This window comes from Folsomia candida, unplaced genomic scaffold, assembly GCF_002217175.1.
Source record: "Folsomia candida strain VU population unplaced genomic scaffold, ASM221717v1 Fcan01_Sc001, whole genome shotgun sequence".
NCBI classification, from domain to species: Eukaryota; Metazoa; Arthropoda; class Collembola; order Entomobryomorpha; family Isotomidae; genus Folsomia; species Folsomia candida.
Window position 1 is genome coordinate 16,751,917 of NW_019091193.1, and position 21,732 is coordinate 16,773,648.

General features: G+C 37.7%; 1 protein-coding gene across 2 annotated transcripts; it reads right to left on the bottom strand.

The window, feature by feature from the left end:
* Positions 1–562: 562 nt before the first annotated feature.
* On the bottom strand, positions 563–18,146 carry LOC110843244 (lysosomal acid glucosylceramidase). Of its 2 annotated transcripts, none has more exons than XM_035846177.1 (14): positions 17,668–18,146; positions 16,513–16,727; positions 16,228–16,432; positions 16,063–16,134; positions 13,644–13,797; positions 12,117–12,285; positions 10,245–10,320; positions 10,064–10,148; positions 9,481–9,533; positions 9,234–9,421; positions 7,925–8,090; positions 4,863–4,942; positions 3,053–3,336; positions 563–2,958 (listed from the first exon to the last, which is right to left on the bottom strand). In XM_035846177.1, exons 1-14 carry the CDS (start codon positions 17,705–17,707, stop codon positions 2,859–2,861), a joined length of 1,887 nt encoding a protein of 628 aa, XP_035702070.1. In that variant the 5' UTR covers positions 17,708–18,146; the 3' UTR covers positions 563–2,858. The 2 variants fall into 2 exon arrangements, with proteins under 2 accessions (XP_035702070.1, XP_021944901.2); XM_022089209.2 differs by having other exon boundaries at positions 7,946–8,090; positions 17,668–18,143.
* Between the last annotated feature and the right edge of the window lie 3,586 nt (positions 18,147–21,732).

Sequence of the window (21,732 nt, forward strand, 5' to 3'; positions counted from 1 at the left end):
GTAAGGGGGATGACTCTCCACCTCACATACGAGAGGTCGCCGGAAGCCCTCAATGTTAAACTAAATGGCAAACTCGCAGAGTTAACTCCTACTCCATCTGTTATGTGAGGTGGAGCATCTCTTTCTGCATCTTCATATCGTGGTGGTTAGTTATTCGTCGCTAGAGCCCTCACTAACACTATCTCTTATGCATTTTGTATTTACACCATTGGCAAATCCTACCCATTGGTACTGTTCCTAGCCTCGTACCAGCGTCATGTATGTCGTGTGTACCTGAGCGGCTGAGCAACAATCCTTCAGCCGAAACTTACACATGTTGATTTATGATGTATACGATAAGCTAGCAGAACAGGTGTAACTAATTGCAAGATGAAGGTTCTAACCTTGGGATTAACTAAAATTTATTTAAGTTACGTTTTAGAGTAAAAACTGGATGAGAGATGTGACATGTTTGCATGGACAGAAACATTTCGGAGCATATGCATGTAACGTGCAAATACAGATACGTAAAACTTCTGAACTGAATGTAATTAATAAAAAAAATTATTACACAGCACAGGGGTCAGGTGACAGTTCAGTAATAAAATTTATTTATAATCTTGACATTAGATGATGAAGTTAATAATACTTATAGATGCAGGATGTACTGTTATATCGATGTAACACATATTTTCATTTAGATATTATTTGTTAAATCCTTTTTACCCAAACACGACAGCAATTTTAAACACGTTTCTTATTAAAACCTGAATCTACGCAATCCATCTTAAAATTCTTTTAATAATCACAATAAAATACCCTGATTGATTTTCATACTAATTGTAATCATTCTAAATACAAGTTAGATTATTTTGTACTTAATGAACCCGAAAACTGAAAAGGACAATCGTCTTTGTTTCTTTGTTGGTACATATTAAACCATGAAATTCCTGGAACAACCAAGTGTACCCTTCGTCATCTTCATGGATAGCATTCTTGTCACTCACAATGCGAAGGCGTTTAGTGTAACTCTCAGATCTCTCTGTGACACTAATTTTAGTATATCCTGAAATTTATTTAGGAAATGTGCAGGAAGTATTTTTCCTCGATTTGAGACAATAATTTCAATTTATCATCTTTTGTATTACACTTTTCAAAGCTCATACTTGTTAGTTTCAATTCAATACAATTCTTCTGCAATTCCAATCACACATTCGTTTTAGATAGAAACTGAATTTCAATCAATCAATCAATTTGTCTCATCATGCATAATTAAATATTACGCGTTACACTGCGTTTGGTATTTCGCTAAAATAATCGCATGAAAATTTCAATTTAAGAGAAATGTACGTACAAATTATGGGTCTCTATTATTTAGGGTATCAACATGATACAAATTTCAAAAACAAAATTATTCAAAATCTAAGAGGTACACTTGATGCTATCGCTTTATGGAAGTAAATTTTCGCGTCTCCTAAATATTCGTAAAATGTCTCATAAATAATATACAAGTTGCCTACATGTAAAACGTCTCCTAAATGAAAAAAAATGTCTCCTAAGTATTTACATTTGTCTCATAATTTGAGTAGGTACGTTTTTGTATGTTAAACCAATTCTTATCGTTTTCTGCCTTCATTCCACACATCAAGTCCATCGAACAGCATCCAAAATACTCCCAGTTTGTTTCCAAAGGTTTTACCTATTTAGCTTTTTAAAATAAAGTGACGTCCCAACTGCTCCGATTTGAATCCGGTGACTCCGACAGGGAGTCGAATTCTGAACATAATCCAAGGAAGAAAAGGAAAATTGGTGAGTGGGAGGTGCTCAAGGAGTAAATTTGAAGCCCAGAATTACTTAAAGGAGCAAAAAGAGTTGAGATATGTGAACCAATATTCTTCAGAAAGAGAACAAATTTTAAAATATGTGTGTCGAGTGTCAAAAGGATGTATAAAGGATTGTTCTCCCCAAGTAATCAGTGAAAGCATCAGTCGAAAAGACAATAGCTAGCCATGACCACTACCCAAAACCATCTCGTCTCTATGAAAAATTTTGTCATGATAATTTAGCTCATATTATCTAGTTGTACATATTTAGTGATATACAAAAGGCGATCTGACATGATCTCCACAACTGAATTACCAGACGGTTTTTGGTTGGAGAGATTTCTAATGGCTTCTATGTAAAAGCCCATCTCTCAAACTATAGGTAAACATATCCAGTTTTGTGCACTCTGGCAAATGATATGGAGTCAAATTTGGAGGGATATCATTTTTTAATTCTCCAAACCAATGTTCTTATATTAACGGTGTCCAACAAAGGATTTTTTTTCGGAGGCTCTAGTGCAGAAATAGCCTTCGCGACTATTATCGAGGGACTTAGAATGATTCTTTTCACTATATACAACCACTTTTGTCTCATGCTTAGTCTAATTTCGTACTTGCCCAAGTGGATGGCACTCGTGCATACAACTTATCCACTTTTAAGGCCCCTACATATTACGACTTTGATGTTAAAAATACCAACGTTTTTTAAAAATAGTATATTGAACTTTAAGGAAGAAAAATAAATCAAAAAAGGCTTTGTTAAAACTATAAATCTGCTAATTATATGAAATAAAGGCAGTTTTTTATAAAACAATTTAGGAGTTACTTATGGATTTATATGAGACCGAAAAAAAAATATTAGGAGACGTTTTGCATGTAGGCAACTTGTATATTATTTATGAGACATTTTACCATTTTTTAGGAGACGCGTTAATTGCATACCTCGCTTTATCAATACGCTCACAATGTTTAACTCACTCAGAGCTAACCCCAACCTCATCACTTTTCATCAGCACGTAATGAATATCTCCCCAAAATTTATCATTATCTTGTTTATTACTGATATACAAGCGTTTGGAAGGAAAGTGCCGGAATGTTGACACGAATTGTTCCCCTATCCTTGTCGTACAAGGATATTTTGACGTCGTAATTGAGCCTGCAATATTAGGAAATAATAATTGATTCCAAGTGGGAACGTGATTATCATAACAAAACTACTGCAACTTTTCCATCCCAGATGGTATTCTTACCTGTTTAAGAAAATCACAACAACGGCTTTATCTGGACGTAGGAAGGCGATGTGTAGCAGATTTCTGGGAGCATCTTTCACCAACAGATCAATTCGAACAGAGTCCGGGGGGACGAACTTGGAGATGTGGCCAATGGCATAAAATATTGGTTGCTTGAAAAATTCATCCCGAGAATGGTTTACAAGGATTGCAGCATCAGCCGTCAATTTCGCCCAGTTGGGCCCGCCGTCCAAATCCAACGCTAAGTTCCAGTCCAAAAACCCTCCCACCCAATTTCTCATGTCCTACGTTTCACAAGTACAAATGGATTCATTCTCTAAATACACATACAGATTTTCATCTCATACAGAGGACGAGTGTGCGACATTAGTTTCTAATTCCATGCTATTTGTAATAATTTGTAACCAAGCTCTGTCTGTGAGTTGATTTGCTTCAGGAATTGACCTTTAACCCCTGTCAATTTATTAAGGCAGCAAAAGCGTTTACTTTTCTTACCGCATTAACACTACATTTTATGCGAGCAGTATCATAACTTTGGGTGTAATGCAAACTATGTATCTGGGAGATCAAGAGGAGGAGGAGGAGGCCAATAACTTATTCTTGACCTGAGCCTTCCTTTGATAAATCCTTCCATGGGGAGCAGCACAGCGGTGCACTTTCTCTCTCGGTGTGCCGTTATCAGATTGCGCACTCGAGTGCAAATTCAAGTTTTGCTATCTTTCTTTGTTCTGATATCAATCTCCTTGTGGGGGATAAAATGTGAGCAAACTTTCCCCCACTTGAACCAAGTCTAGCATTATTATCAAGGTAATTTCAAAAAGGAACTGTATTTCAAGCTGAATGTTTTATAACATAATAACGCGATAACCTAGGACTGAGAAACGGACAAAGTTGGGTCATTCTCTAGATCTCACAACTGCATTCATGAGAGTGAAAAAGTCGTTACTTGGAGAAGTCCTGGTGGACCGAACGTGCCTACTTGTTGGTTTGTTTCAAAAACCAAGGAAAATAAATGAACTAAACACTATCATCTATATTATATCCGTCCCATTTTTTAGCAATTGCCCTAGAGTAAGGAAAGCTAAAATTGCTGCTAAATGGTTTTCCATGATTATATGTTAAGTAATGAACAAGAAAATACGTAGGAAATATCACTGTCGAAGGCAGTGAAAAAGTTTGTGTGAAGTAGTGTCAAGTGACACTTGAACATGTTTTTAGATCTCTAAACTATCAATTTTATCCAGGTAATAGAATATACTGCACATTATTTGGGTCACACACCTCCCATCACCATCTGTAATAATGTCAAGTTGCTGTTTGACACACAACACGGGTTTCTTTATCAAGTGGCATTAAATTATAAACTACCTTGACAAGCAGCGCACTTGAGTACATATTCACATGAATTTTATACAATTTTTGCACAGCATTAATTGCTGCATGGCTTAAAGTTAAAAACTCTTTTAAAGAGTAAGTAAAACTTTGATATGCTGGTGGAGGCAGTACGTTTGCACCTTTGTGAATGTATGTATGTGCACGGAGCGACGTAGATTTAAAGGTGAACGGACTTTGGTGCAATTTTTTCATCTGTTATTGACTGTCCGAAAATGATTTCCTCATAAACTCAAGCAGCCATATACCATGTGCATACTTTGATAGATTTAGCAAGCAGCATTAGCACATGACCCAAGGGTAGCAAAGTTGCTAGTTTAGAAAACAAAATGAATGGATCGGACACAAAAGAATCGCATTTTCCGCTCCCAAGAAAGTAGTGAATTTAGTGATTTGGAAACAGAGGAGAAAAACTTACGCGTATGATAGCTTCCAGATATTGCTCAGCTCTCGACCAGGACCCGACGATGACTTTCTCCACCTCCCAAGGGGTGAATCCTGTAAATTGATCCAAACACAACATTTTTTACACCGACCAGACGATATTTCAGTCCTCGCTCACCTCAAGACATAAAAATATGTAACCATTCGGCCAAACCAGCCAAACTTCATGATCCAAACAGTTTTTATCAACTGAAAATAGCGGATTGACGTGTGCGTGCAAATGAAAAGTTTCAGAGGCCTGGTCTTACAAAGTTTGAGAAAAAAGAATATCTACTCGCATGGGAACGATATGTACAAGATCCCACATTGACGCTTTTCCCTATTATGACGTACACACGTACTACGTACTTATCTCAAGTATCCCCATTCTCCCTTCCTAATTATATCTTTTAACACTCATACTCGTACTCATTTGTTTTATGTCCGTTTCTTTTGGATATACATGCGTGGGTTTCTCCTCTGGAAATGGTATACCTACGTAAATATCACATCTACGTGTAATTCCAAAATAAAATTCCACCGAGTTGCATACGTCAAATCCAAGTTATGTTCAACTACAACAAAGCATGGCATCATTCGTTGTTTCCAACCTTTCTATAAATTGGCGTTTTCAAAATGACTGATATATTATCTTAAATATTTGATTTTGGTACTTTCTAAGCGCTTGTTTATTATTCTTTTTTCATACATTATACTTCTTTCGTGCATCCTTATTGTCAACAACACATACATATAAACAGCCGCAGTTGTGTCATCTCAAACCATATTCAAACAACACGGGGATTCAAACCTTGGTGAATTGTTGAAAAAGATAATGATAAATGCAATTATTGGACTTTCTCCTTGGGCAAATATTAACATTTGAATCGAATCCCTAATGCTAACTTTGATTAAACCAGCTCCAAGAGCTTTTTCTCAAAGGAAACACATGCTCAATTCCCATTTTTAAGTTTCTTTTCAATCCATTGATTCTTTTGTTTTGTCTCCATCGTATTTTCTTTCATCAATTTGCCACGCAAAGGTCTAACGACAACGAGCGCGCTCGTTAACTCGAACGGCGTGTGGCTGGAGCAGGGAGTTGGAGAGAGGTTGCTTGTTGTCTCTGCGAATGTTGACTTTCACCGACCGAGGCCTAAGCCAAGGCATTGATGTGTTTTGGCTTCGGGTTGGAACTAAAGATTTCTTTCCGCTGCCATTATCATCATTTTCTCCACAAACCAAAGCTCTGGGTACGATCAAATTGCATTATTTCGCCGTCACCGTAATTCTTCTAGATGTTGATATTGGCCGTATTGGTCTAAGCGCAGTTTGAAAAAGGTTTCTAAAAGAACCATGCAAACTGATTCATTCTGTAGATTTAGTTGGACCCACTAATGGTTTGCTACGTTCAATGTCAACTTCTGAAAGCAATTCGAACTTATTACACCATTTGTGTGTCCAACCTATTCGCCAAATCTTGAGCATTTTGATTGTTTGCTACAGAGGATTGAATCATTGCCAGTAATCTGTTCTATATGGGGCTTAGAAATGTAATAGAATCGTGAATGAGATTGCTGGACAGAGAAAATAAAAACAAGTTGCTGTATACACACGCGTCGCAGTATTCTTAAGGCTTCAAATAAAATTATTACATAACAATTTCGTCTCCATTTGAGCAATTACTTTGCAAACACATTGCGACTTGTGAATGGAAACCTCGCCAGTTACATATTCAGCTTCGTTTCTCGACTAACCTTGATCTACATGAGTTGATGTAAATAGAAAGCGAAAAAGTGATCTATTCAATTACTTCTAGAATTCCATAAAGAAATTGCGTTGCCTATTCATTTACTTAAGATTGCCTACACAAAATACGAAAGCTATCAATTTATTAAAGTTTACTATGAAATTTTACCAGCACCATTGAAATCCGAAACTAAAGTGCGAATATTATCCAATATTTTTGTCAACATGTTTTTCACAAAACTATATTTAATACGGCATTATTGTAAAATTGATGTTTCATACCATTCCAATTCAATACATATAAAAGAAGTATCAATAGATGAGAGAAGCCACAGCGTAGACTGTTACTCAATTTGTTGTCGAATTGCCATTCTCATTCAGAGCTAAAACGTATCGTAAATAGGTTTAGGCGTTAACAGTGATAGAGAAGGAAAGACTAAATTTGGGATCCATATAATTAGTGGTAATTTGATGCCGACATTACAAAAGTTCAACTCGAAACAGGTAACATGAAATCCGAAATAGAAACAATTTTGCTTGGTTTTTAATTTATAATTTTGTAGCTTATTCGCCAACAACCAAAAACATGTGCCTATTATCCGCATTGTTTATGAAAACAATTGAATTTGTGTTTCACGTCTAATTGGTAATTACACGTACTCCTTGGCCCATGCATTTTACAGATGCTTGCTACAAACTAAAGGTCTACATACCCTAAATCTACATGAAACATCAGTTTGCAAGTGTAAATCGTGTGCCATCCAGGAAATGAAGGTTTGTTACTGTGATAGTAACAAATTTCATTTTAACCCATTTATAAAATGATGATTATGATGTGTTGTGAGTAGTGATAAAGTGATTTATGTCGTGTTCGTTTCGGACGTTTCTAGTATTCCTGACTGACTGGCATCATCCGTGTTCAAATGATTGCAATAGACCTGCACCAGGACCATACCACTCGCATGTATGTAAGTACGAGTATGCATCTGCAGCCAACAACGCCAACCACATAATCAACATTAGAGTAGACTTCAACCATCCATCCACAACTTTCACCACACCACTAAATCTACTCAATTGCTATCCATTTAGCTATTGCGCCTATCTGATAATAATAACTTCCTCGTACGTGTTTCAATCTTGCACCACTTTCATCATCTCTTTAAACTTTCAGCACCAATGTCAGGTTTCTGCACATTTAATTTCAATTTATGAAACCTATTCAAATTTGTGGGCACCGTATGAATAGGCTGAACTGAACCTGCAGACAAAGCGCGTCGAATACAAAATTCTAAACCTAATCGTACGTACCAAGACGAGACGACGACTCACCAAGGCAAGACTCCGTTTGGAGTATAAAATAATCTGGATATTTTTTATGGAAGCGCGAGACCACGTCTGACCCGACCAAGAAATCGAAATACCAATGGGTTCCAATACCATCCACATAGCGGGCTGAGCTATCGTCATCCAAAATCTATGGAAAAAACATGGATGACATTTAGCATTAAATTAGATTTCGAATTTCAACACTTGAATATTTTCCTCAAAGCCTGCAACCGGATATGGGAGGGAGGAGCAGGGATATGGGTTACTGATGCACGGAAAGGTCACTACTTCCGCATCCAGAACGAGATCAAATTTCTCCAGTTTGATTTGGATTCTGGAGCAGTTTTCCAATTTTATTAGATGGAGCAGGAAAAGCACACCGTGGTGGTGAAAGCAAGATGAATGCTCTACTCTAGGATGGAGAATATAGTCATTTCAATCAGTCAGTCTGGTGGGTGAAGTGCACATGCAACCTCCACTTTTGCTATATCTAGTCATATTACACAAGTTCTTCTCTACAGCCCTCGTATATGTAAGTCGTCAGAATGGAAGGAAAGTCAATATCAACCGGAATTCAATTTCACATCAAGTCACTTGCTATGATATGAATGCGTAATTTGTTAATCTGAGTAAATAATACTACGCACTAGGCAGGAAAACCGGGTTCGAAAGTATGCAGTGTAAGATTAGTAAATACGTGTCACCCATGTTAAACTGCTTCTGTACATGTGTTGACACTGATCTCTGTATGGATATCATATTTTAGACTAAATCTCAATTAACTGTTCACTGGTGCTTGTAAATACTTCATAGAAACTAATCTGCTCTGGACTTTAATTTTAATTGCGTGTGTAATTTGATAAAAATAAAATGCCAATACAAAATATACTCTGACACTTGACCTGAATTTCGTAAATTATTGTTAGTTACATTAATGGCCTTACGAATATAAAATCAGTGCTTCAGTATCCGCACTTTAGATCCAATTTCGATGGATTTTAATCCTTGAAGCTATTTACAAAGAGTCAAAACAATTGCATCTAATCCATGTTGGTGAGTCAATATGGTGACACAGTTCTCACAGTGATCCTGAGTCGAACGAGCTGCGTTTTATTTTTTGGACACCCTAACGCCGTTCACCGTTCTTCAGTAACGGTCATTTTATACTCTAATTAACTGTCGATATAACATCCGGCAAGGCTCGTGCCATTTAGATGAGATTTGAGATAGGAAAGTCAGCCTTATTGTGTTAGTGAAAGCCGAGCGTGGTGGACGTGGAGTGGATGGATACCTCTTTAGACCAAGTGGGAATGGTCCCTTTATTGTCATCGAGTGTTATAATTTTAACATCCAACTCAGGCTTCAATAACGCTAAAGTTGGTCCTAAATTGGTAGCAATCCATTTCTTCATATCACTGGACTTCCAACCCATACAGTTAAACGGCCATCCGGGAATCAGCCCATTCAGGGGCTCGTTTCCTACAACGAAGTTTATATATTATTGGCCTCTTTCAGGATCGGTTATACCAAATACTTGCCCGTCGTTACTCCCCAAATGTTTATCCCCTCCTTTTGGTAGTCACGAAGAAATCTGAAAAATAAAATAAAGCAAATAGTCACTTCATTACGTTCTTTCATTATTTTCATTGTCTTTTCCTCCAATCCCGACCCTCAACGGGGGCCATGATGAGCACTCGGCACGAGTAACGACCTTGAATGTTGCAAACTGTAAACTACCAAGTACGTACGTATGTAATGTACGATGCATTTGCTACTACACACAATTACGCTTTCGGGAGGGAGGCTTTTTCAGATATGCGGAATGGCTTTCACAGATTGTTGGAGAACAATGACGAGGCAACAAAATGAGTTCAATTTTGTAAATGTTTAATAAGAAAGCACGAGCACTTCAGGAGGGGAGAAAAGAGACAGGGGATTAAACGACTTAATTAAAAATACCTTACACTATAAGCATCGTGATGTATTAAGTTTTAAAAAAGTCAAATTAAACAGAAACAGATAGGTATAGAAATATATAGAACATTCTCATGTGCATATTTACTGGTATCGTGCAACTCAATATTTCTGCTGGACCAATTTTTTTCAATTAACTTGACATACCTGACAAAGTAATCGGCCCACAACTGGTAGTATTCTGTCTTCAGTACACCTCTGCCCTTAATGTCGTTGTTAGTCTTCATCCAGGCTGAAAGACACAAAAATATGAGAAATGTTACAGTGAGTAGAAACTTACATATGTATTCCAACTGGTATTAATTTCAGTTTTGTTAATAAATCTCACCAGGTGCACTCCAGGGAGATGCAACCAATTTTAAGGATTCATTCCTAATTGATTCAGCCCATCGAATATAAGGAATCTGTAACATATTCAAAAATTGGGGTACTTAGAACGCCACGTGAAAATAAATTCATTCTTATCAGCCCAACTCATAGATATATTTTGGAATAATTATTATTCGCAAGGAAGTCTGCAGATTGATATGACAAGGATGAGGCTTTATATTTATTTTCGTGCACTCAAGGGACTCGACATTCGTTAATTCGTCAGACTTCTTCAGGATGCAAGAACAATTGGATTTCTTACGAATCTCATCTGACACGGTTGATGGTCCGAGATCTTGTTCTCCATAATTCTACTCATGCCAAAGGAGAAGCTTTATGAGACCAATGAGCAGCTCTCATCCATCAAGCTGCGAATGCAGGTCAACAGGACCAGGGTATAACATGCACATATGTATTTAAGCAGTATGCGATGTGCATAGCTAGTGACAGTCGTCGGAGTGACTGACTTATTGAAGACCCAGTGGAATTTGTTGAGCCAAACTCTCCAGCAAACTACTGGGCTAACTACTAAGGAGGGGAGCTTGCGAGGTTGATAATAACAGATCTTGGTGCCCTTTGGATATGTGGTAGGGTCCCATGAGTGTACTAAAACCCTGAAGTGGTTTGACTCCATGGCCACATTTGCGCCCGCCACACCCACTCAAAAATGCCCAAAAAACGCTTTCACGCCAGTTTTCACTCACTCAAATCCACGTCAAAAATAAAATTGTACTCGGACTTTGAAATTTCTTTCACCATTACACTCCCAGATAGTGTCTTTCTTCAATCCAATATCAAACTCAATTTTTTCGAAATTTTAAGTATTTTTAAAATTTAAAATTCTGAATGAGCATTGTTGTAGTAATCAACAAAACAAATTATGTTTGCGAAATAATCATCAATAAAATTGAGTTTGATATTGGATTGAGGAAAGCAACTATCTGGGAGTGTAATGGTGAAAGAAATTTCAAAATCCGAGTAAAATTGGATTTTTGGCGTGGATTTGAGTGAGTGAAAACTGGGGTGAAAGCGTTTTTTGGGCATTTTTGAGTGGGTGTGGCGGGCGCAAATGTGGCCATGGAGTCAAACCACTTCAGGGTTTTAATACACTCATAGGACCACCAAGGGCACCAAGATCTGTTATTATCAACCTCGCAAGCTCCCCTCCTAAGTACAATAAGTCTCACCAACTCTCAACTTCGTAATTGACAATAATCTCAAGAGAAAGCAAAAACCATGTTGTGTACTACTACTCATTTCCTTATTGCCAATTTTCCTTTGTCTTTCAGGATTTATTTTCAAAACTTGGTTTAACTCTCTACTTCAAGCAGAAATGGACCAAAGTTGCGATGGGAGCTCACTAATCAACCAAGTGTCACATACTTACAATGCTGCTTAGGACGAAAAACTTTACTTTTAATATTTAATACTTAGGAAATTCTTGGTATTACTCCTGGAATCCTTCCATCACAACTGTCATACACTTTTTCCGAAATATTGAAACCTGTGACCCTGAAAAAATATGTACGGATGTAGTAACAAACCCAACTCGAGCAGCAGGAATTGTTTATAGTCGCAAATAAAAGGTTGGATTGGAACTGTATAAACGGTAACGAGAGCAATGTTGTTGACTCTCTAGTTCGACTCCTCGACCTCACAGTTCGGTTGTCACAAAGAAATGAATAGAAAGGCTTTGTCTCGGTCGATTTCCGCCAACCGAGAAGGATTATCTTTCATCTCATCTCGTCATGTTGAAGGTGGGATAAACAAGTGCAATAAGGAGTGATGATCAGAAAAAGTAAAAAAAGAAGGAGAATATTTCATTGTTTACTTTGAGTTTGAAGTCTTCGGGCTGGAGGGCAAATGCGGTGAGGTTCAGATCCGTCCCACCCAAGTGATCTACCATGTCATCGAGCGTGTAGGGACGAGTAGAGAAATCGGTCCCACCCATTGGCACCCTCCCCATTGAATAGTTATTCCCACTCCGGCCGAAATATGACCTGGATTGAAAGAAAGGACGATGAGAATGTTGACTACGCCGGCGGAGAAATACGCACACATTCAACTCAGTCAGTCGGCATTGAAAAATGGGCATCTGACGACTCAATCCCGATGAAGGAGAAAGCCAACCAACCCCAAATGTTCTGATTGATACATTGCCGTCGGCTTGACATTTAATATCAGAGGAAATTGGGTGCAACACGGGGAGGTTGGATTGGATTGGAGTCGGATTGATGCAGAAATATTATTATTATTAGAATCCCCTCCCTACTAACCTACAGCAGACGAACCAACTAACTCTTTTTTTTGCTCAAATCAAAAAGAATGTGACGCTTTCGCCCATGTATCCTTTCATTCAAGACCATCTCACAAGTGGAGGGAAAAAGGAATCATAGTTCTGAGGATTTACTTTCGTCCACACAAACAAATATGTACAAAAGGAATTGTATGTGTGCGTCTTTTTCCGATTTTCCTTGTTATTCACAAGTTTTATGGATCTGAGGCATCTGTGAATGCATAGTAAGTTTTCCTGTAAAAGTAGACCATTAACTATGGATCTCTAGTTCTGAATTCATCATTATTCCAGAATATTTTGCAGAATTTGAAAAGCACAAATACAAAAAAAAAATTAGGTAATGGAATCAGAATGGTAAATCACCAACCAACTTAAACATATGTATGTACATATGATGGCATATGTATGTACTCGTGCTTACGCTATTTATATCAATGAATATCCCTTTCTCTTGGAAATATTCAAATGTACATATTAAATCATATGAATATTCCAAAGTAACGTAAGAAATGTAAGGAATCTGTGAACCTCTTTTAAACATAAGCCGCTCAAGAAGGCTCTTTCTTTGTGATTGAATCACAGATTTTTTTTAAATAAGAAGAGGATGACAATCCAATTGCATCCGCCATCACTTCAAAAACACAATCATTTTCTTGTCGAAGGAGAAAAACATCATTTGGCAAATCTTTTCCAACCAGGCCATTATTCGACGATAAGATGGTGGTGGTGGTGGTGGTGGTGGTGAAAGCAATTGAGCATTTTTTGCTTTGTATTTCCCCACTTATACGCAGAAATAAGTAGTAGCAAAATTCTGCGAATCTAATCAATTTTTTTGCCAAACTCAAACTTGGTTCGATGACGTGAATGGACAGACAGATATGAAACCATACATCATTTCCTACTTACGTCTGCCTAAATTTTGGAGAAAATCCAATTGGGTTGGTTTGGGATTCAAAGTTTACTCGTTCACAACATGGAGAAAAATTGGTGGGTGTGCATATGTACACGTTCCCGTCTTGGTTAAAAAGTGAAAAGGAGAGAAAAATCTAACATTTCACTTACTTCATAAGGTTCTCTTGTGTATCCCTACTTAATGACGCAATGTTGATTCCAGCAGCATCTGTGAATGCTGCGCCTATCCCCAAGACTTTTTGGTATTGAACATCCTGCCGAATGGTGAACTTGGTCAGCCTGTTGGGTCGAGGAAAGTCCGCAACTGTGGGAAAAGTTTTTTTCTACTGATACGAATCATATAATATCGTAGAAATGATAAAATATTCATAAAACTCTCAATTTTCATCCCCAAAAGAGAGATCTGCGAAAGGGTTGGAGTGAGTAAATGGAAATAGAACGGAAATAAAAACTCCTCAGAGTGTTCAGAAAGAGTTATGAGACATTCTCTTGTCATAAATACATGATAAATATTTCAACTGCTGTTCTTAATAGAAAAAAATTATTTTGAGGCAATGCTTCCGGTCTCTCCTTGCATTCTCCTCTTCGTTTTCCATGTGTACATTTATTTATTCTCGACATTTGCATCCTATTCTTCCAAGTAGCACGATTATGTAAAAGATTTCGTGCTAAATATACAGCACACAAAGTTTGCTATTATTTGTACACCATTTAGTCTTACAATTTATAATAGCACTCGTCTGATCCTTTCATAATTTTTTATCAGCAACATAATTTCTTACCATACCATTCACAGGTTTATCGTAGCACAATCTTCGCCATGTACTTAAATATGTGATGTTTAACTGTAAAACTTTTTCACATAAATTATCAACATGATGTATGGTTGCTGCCTAGTCGGAGTCAGAACTGGATATCGTCGGTACAATAATAAAATCTGACATGAGCAATGCATTACAAGTGTCTCTTGTCTGGTTGTAGAATTAGGCGACGATGTGGTACAATTAATACAACACAATATTAAGGGTGGAAGCCGTCAATGGAAAGGCAGCCCATGACACATGGAGAACGAGTGAAAGCAAATCATTCAGTATCAAGCACCACGCTTAAAAAAAGAAAAAAATCAGAATCAAAAAACGTGAGAATGTCACTTATACCAATTAATATTTAGTATGGAATGTCAAAATTAGGGGTTTTACAAGCTCGTTATTAGGAACTTTGTTACTTATAATGGATTAGTCTAACGTGGACTCAATTTAGACAACAATAAATTCTTGCATGCTTAATTTTCGATCCCCATGTGATGATGAGTACCGTGAAATATTTTCACACGTGTAAAAAGTAAATTCACTACAGCTACATCGGGGAAAAATCATTGACAGTGAATTGTTTGCAGTTGGACAGTAGAAAAAAGAAGTCTGCGATATTGAGACTCTGGAATTTTTATTTTTGAGGCATGAGATGGAGAAAGTCCTTCTGCATCGAAACCACCCACGAGGCCCATACTAAATGTATGTATATCCAGGAATTCACCGGATTAGGAAGGTTGGGACCAACGATAATAAATCAATATTGGGCTCATAAATACTCATTAGTTTTGAATAGAATAAAGTTACTTCATGCAGTCCTCGATTGTTGGCGCGTGGCACAGCACAGGCCCTTTCTCGAACTTTACTTTCAAGTAAAGGATCCTAAAATCGGTTCAATTACAGATATATTTGCTATACACCAATCTTTCACTCTGTACTTTAACCAAGTTCGTTCATTGTGTGGTTTATTTCTCGCACTGGGTTCCTTGACTCTTTCTCTCTCTGCTGTGAGTATTCAATGCCAAGGTTCCGGAGAATAATACATCTTCATAAGCACTGTCTCCCTTGTGCATCTTACGCACTGTCTGTTGTGTAAGACCCAAATAAATGAAAATAAATTCGAATCTATTGTCTCTGCATAAAGTTAGAATCTGACTTCGAGAAAGTATTAAGGGCCTGGGGGAAGTTGCTTAGAAATCACGTCAACTTTGACGATAAAATTCAGCAATGCACAAGAGGGCAGATTTTTTAAATTATGTTTAATGCGTTAATCATATCTTTAGATTTTACTTGAGTTTTTTTTGACGATCTGCCCTCTTGTGCAGCGGAGATATTTGGTCGTAAAGTGAGGACAAATTGGCTTAGAATTGCCAAATTAATGGCAGGAATTGCATTTTGAGTATCCATGGAACAAAAGAAACAACTTTTTTCAAAAACTTGAGGGACTTGAGGGAAACTTTTTCAAAAGCAGTGACAAAACCAAAGCTTTTGAACGTGAGTGTCCCATAGAAACGGTGTCAATTAATTGTGGTCGTAACCTAACAGAGCGATAATAATCTTGGGGCCCTGGCAATTATTGTCGCTAACATAAAATCAAGTAAATCTTCCCCCGGGCCCTTAAAGCGTAGCATGTGCTGCAGGGTTAAGGTACATTTTCTAAATGAATTGATATGGCAACGGAAGACCCCTCAAGTTCATAAAGTCAAACATTTCGCATTTTAAGATTATATTTAGAATAGAATAATAAAAAGAAGAAATACCGTAACGAAATAAGTTGATCTCATTTAGTGGAGGGGCATATTTTGCTGTTACGGCGTCCGTAAATTCATGAGCTGCAAGTTGATCAAGCAAAAAGGAAACATTTGGTTACACAACAATGAAGTATTCTGTCATGATATCATGTTCTTTAGTTTCATACAACGTACCTTCATTTAAATATGGCTGAAGTCCACTTATTTCTGCAAATCTCTGAAAAAATGAGAATCCGTTATTTCGTGCAGGGCTCTTCCCTCTATTATGAAGAGACTTGCTGTCGGTGGGACTGAGAAAGTGTTGCGAATCGTAAACAACTGGTTCGTCAGCGAGCTCTTGGTTGAAGTAGATAATGGATTTATGAAAGCGGGAACCCGTCTGCAAAAAATTCACAGGATGGATATAAGAAAGCATGGAAGTACATTGTTGATCTTGGGTAAAATTGGAATACTTATTACTTTGGAAGAAGTCCACACTTGTACAGGGAGGCCCATAAATTGGGATTGTCCATAAATTTCGGTGGCAGCAGTGGCGTTGTCGTGAGGGCTGAGAAGCTTCACACTGGCGAAGTCGCAGTACGTAGAATTGCAGACACAAACAATACTTCCTCTTCCGAAATCCCGTGGAATGCAAGGGCGATCTTGATCTTCTTGGGGATTACCCAGACCCATAACTGCCGTATAATAATCAAACTGCTCTCAATTCTCCACACACTTATACCCAACCAACCCCATCGATCCTTCATTGGACCATGCACCTCACGTGTCACTTCAAACCCCAAACCGTAAGACTAACATGAGAATTGTTGATATTTTTCCTGTCCGTGTGAATGTATTTCTGAAATGAAAGTCTTTACTCAGGAGAAATTTTGTCGTATTTTCTCATAGTTTCTTTGTTTGAGCGTGTGGCGTTGGTTGCCGTCAGTCGGATACTGAAGATATCCGCTGCTATATATTATTATACCCGTGAACTACGTAAGCCATTTCTCGCCTCCACTCCAGTGTGGCTGCATTGAGAATATTGCAATTTTATTCAACCATAAAAATCTAATTTCAAACGAAAAATTCTGCTTTTCCTTCGAAAACCTCCTCGTCATTCATTCAGTTTCAAAGTTCCAGATAGAACACAACATTAAACTTCACCTGAATAGATACGCCACCCAACCCGAGGGGATGAACAATATCACAATATCTGGGTTACAATAGCGTGCTTTGCAACTCCCAGCTTTTGTACATCTGCCTCTAAGCATGGCACAACGTGAAAAGTAGCTCAACAAAGTCTGCATGTCAAACTATGCTTCACTTGCTTCTAAAAAAAAGTAGATTGTGCATGTCGCATATTTGTTTGCGTAACTGTGCAACGGTTATCCAAGTTCAACTAATGACTTGTCTTTCCAAATCCAATGTTCAATTTTCTACGTATATATGATGAAAACCATAAAAGTATTTACACATACTGCTGTCAATCAGTTACATACAAATGTACAGATACATACATATAACATAAGGTATATAATTTATCAAGATTTTTGACACTTTATCACTCTAGGCAAATAACTAGGCATTAAATGTCAAGCAATCGTGCTATATTGATACAACGGTATGATTACTTACCTGCAAAAAACAGTAGGGGTGGAAACCAATGTTTCTTCATCTTGTTGTTGGTAGCTTTTGAGACAACTGTGAGTGTGAAGCTACCCACTTCCTGAGGTGAAATCTGAGTTACGCGAGAGTGTGGAGTGGAGAAACAAGAATCGGTTGTAATTGGAAATCCATCTCAAGAGAGCACAGAAAAACCTCAAGACCAAAGCTTCCGGAAAACGAATCACCACAGCACCATGTGCCTTTCCAAAAATATTAACAAAGACTGACCCACAAAAAACAATACGAAACTGATTTGGGACAATGTCACATAAAGTTATTTGCCATTTTTCTATACATTAGTCAAATATGACAGGTACCTTCGTAACATAGGTGCCAATATTCGCTGGATCATTATGATTTACATACTAACTAAAGTAACTAAGGCATGTCTAGCAAGAACTTATGGACATGATCACTAGTAAATGAATCTTTGCGTTATTCGAGGTGCAAGGCTGAGGCCTAATTACAATAAGCTTCTCCAAACATGATGAGATTGACATGTCCAATAAGTATATGGAAAGTATATGAAAAATACACTCAGCAGCTGAAACATGTTATTTTGGTATACTCGTTTGTAGCAATGCAAAGTTAGACAAGTCCAGCACCACATATTGAATACTTACTGCTGAATCATTAATTGCTCAAAGATGATTAAGCAGCTTGAGCAGCCTTCAAGTTGTTGGGTTATTAGCGACAAACAATGCGCAAGAAAGAGGCACATTGGCTCAAGGAAGTCACTTGTTCGCCTTCATCTACACTTGTTAATGCTAGTAGAATAAATATGCGCTTAGTAATTTTGTTAAATGGTATGCCGCTAGTATGGAATCTTATTGATATATCTCACAGTGAGACATTCTAAATTCTATACATACTTGCTTAATTTATTTGATTTGATGATGCACGTTACAATCTTAAAGTTTATGTAATGAATCAGACGTTGGTGCGGTGATCAAGTAATAATGCGATAGTCATGTACTCGGCGATAGGGTCAATTTGTACTAACAATAGAACATATATACGTAATTTTTTGTATGTATGACATTTGTTTCTGTTTCATTTGCACCAGGTGTTCATTTTAATAACAAAAAATAATTCGACTACGCAAACTGATAATTTTTTATTAACCAAAACAGATATCGCCTAGGAATATGATGTCCTGGCTACCAAAAAGCATCAGGTATTGTATGTCGAAGGTTATAAGTGGCCAAGTGAATATTTCATAGGAACACATGAAGCAACATGAAAATAGCAATGCCACTCGCGATGACAAACTTAGAGCAACCTGCGTAAAGGTGCTCAATTTGCCTATTTTGCTTCAAGAATTTTTGATTGCAGTCTTTGAGCACATTTTGATGTGACGGAACAGTCGAGAGAGCAAATTAATTTGAAGCTAATTAGGGTTTGCAATGTAAATTCAGACCGAGCTTATAGGGATGGATAATGTTGTAGAAAATGGTAATTGGGACTGTCTCCTGGAGCAATGCAATTTATAAATTGCTATGCATGTACTTATGTAGCGTGGCCGCCGACCCTCGCTCGACTGGGAGGACACGGAGAAAGGAGGAATTGTCTGCGAAGAGTCGTAGAAATTCATAGGGCGAGAATACCAGCATCATGCGAGAAGACCACCGAGTCCTTCTGCTGCTGCTGCCGTTAATGGCAGTGAGGGAAATGGGGCGAAATTTATTTCTGGTGCCTTCCCAATGAACGAGCCTCCAGGAGAAATTAATTTATGAGCCAAGTGCTCACACATGTATTCAAAATGCTATGTACATTGCAACAAGGAGCCTTAAATTATATGCGCGTACAACAACCACCACACGCCATGAGGCCACACATGTGCTCCAAGGAAATGATATGCCTTTCACAGGAAGTTATTCACCAAATTTGCGGGTGTGGGTTGCACATCCAAACTGCTTAAACTCATCCGTATGTTGTTCACGCACAATCGGGGGTGTTTCCTACTTGTCTGAAACTGAGAAACTACACGGTTGAAATAAGATTTATTCAATTACCTTCTCATTACACTGGGCGGAGGAGGGGAGACAACAAGTAAACTTGAGATATGGGCTGCGGTACTCCTATGAATTAATTTGTCTCACGAACCTGGGTCTGATTTAATTTTTGGGTACCAAACTCCTCAGTCACCTCGAATTGCGAGGGAACAAATGCTGGTAAAAAAATTCTTTCAGAGAAAAACTTGGTAGAAAATGTTCTGCATACTTCTGCGACGTCAGCGTGCGTATCTATTTACGTAGAATGCAGTTCATTTATTGTTCATGAGGAATGGAATTTCTTTCAATCAGGTGTTAACGGCTATTAAACCAAAGCAAATAGCGTAATCATGGTCTTTGTTGACTTCCCAAAGGATAATTTTAAATTCATTGGGGCATCGAAGGAGCGGATAGTTAGTGACTCCTCAGGGTAATAATGGATGTATAAGAAACACATTCCGCACCCACGAAGAGGCCAAAGTTGTCTCAACTCGACTCATCTTTTCCTCGTTGGACGAGAATTCATTTAATTCCGCCCTGTATGAGTTGAACACAGGCAAAAGGATTACAAATGATTGGAAGGTAAATCAATTGGGGATTTCTCTCACGTCCTTCGAACTATCCACCAAGTCTTCTTTTGCCTTAAGAATTTCAGGACCATTGACTGCAACACCCCATGAGACTCTGGCCTGCCTGCCATTCTGCATGGATGTCGCTTTCTTCTTCTTCTTCTTCTGGCAATTTACAACCAGCCAAAGTTCCCTCAGCCAACGAACTTTGATGACGTTGAGAAAGGGACCCTCATATACACATCAATTCGCCAAGTATATTCTTCTAGTCGTTAGAAATCTACTAAAATCTTTGTGAGTTCATACATTGTCCTCTTTGGATTAGTTTCTTTAATATATGGATGCGATGGGGCATTGTGAGATGGACCTGAAAAATAATTTCAACCAAATTAATTGATGATGAGTGCCAAGTAAACTGTCGCTCGAAGAGAGAATGCAAAAATTGAGACAGCGTCAAGAGTGATCAGGAGATTGAGCGTCTTTCTCTTTGCGCACTTTCCTAGTCCTTACATATTCGAATATAGTTACACATTTCATAGGAACGTACGTATGTAATTCCGCTTTACGGCGTCATATTAATAGACTGCAACCGAAAGGCCCATTATATAGAAGACAAGAGCAGGATATCGTAGCGGCACCATGTGCATGATTTATTGTTAGTTCTTTCCTATTCGATTACCAGGATTTCTCCAAGACTTCCAGAGGACTTGGCATCTTCATGTGAACTGATCTCAGTGCGGTACATACATATTGCAAAAATGAGAGATGTCCTTATATTCTCATTTGAATCTATACTCGAATAGTCTCTCCTCATTGTCTGTGCTTTCAAACTTGAGACACTTTGAGTAATAAATATAATCTAAAATCTCTAAATTATGAGGAATAAAACTTGTCGTTTCCACATAGAGAGAGAGACTGCGACAAACAATCAGCATGTTGTGCATTTACCTTCTGATCAACCAATCTATAAATTAGATTGAAAGAAATATGTGTGTACTGGAGGCTCAATATATTTTCTGTGTCCAGGTTCACTGTTACATAAGTTAAATTATTGGTTGACCAAAATAATAGCAGAAAGAAGCTTCTCTGTCCTGAAAATGAAGAAAAACTTAATGGTCCAACAACCACTATTCATTATTTATAGATGCAATTTTCATTAAAAAATCCAGTGTAAGGTGAAAAAGAAAAATGCATCAGCATGGCTGATAAATTCTATCCTAAAATTATCCTTTCCATGTGTTTAGGTAGTTAGAAGTGCAATAATTAATTCGTCTACGTCGTTTAACACCATGTTTGGTGAGTTTACCAGTTTAGGAACAGATCTCATTTATTCTATTCCAATATTCGACAATTTGTAGTCAATTGTAAAACATTTTAGTTCAAGTAATTGCATTTTGATGTCGTTCAGACCTTCTTGGAACTAGATTGAAATGAACACCTTTAAAATTAAACTATTCCCATTTCCCCAAATG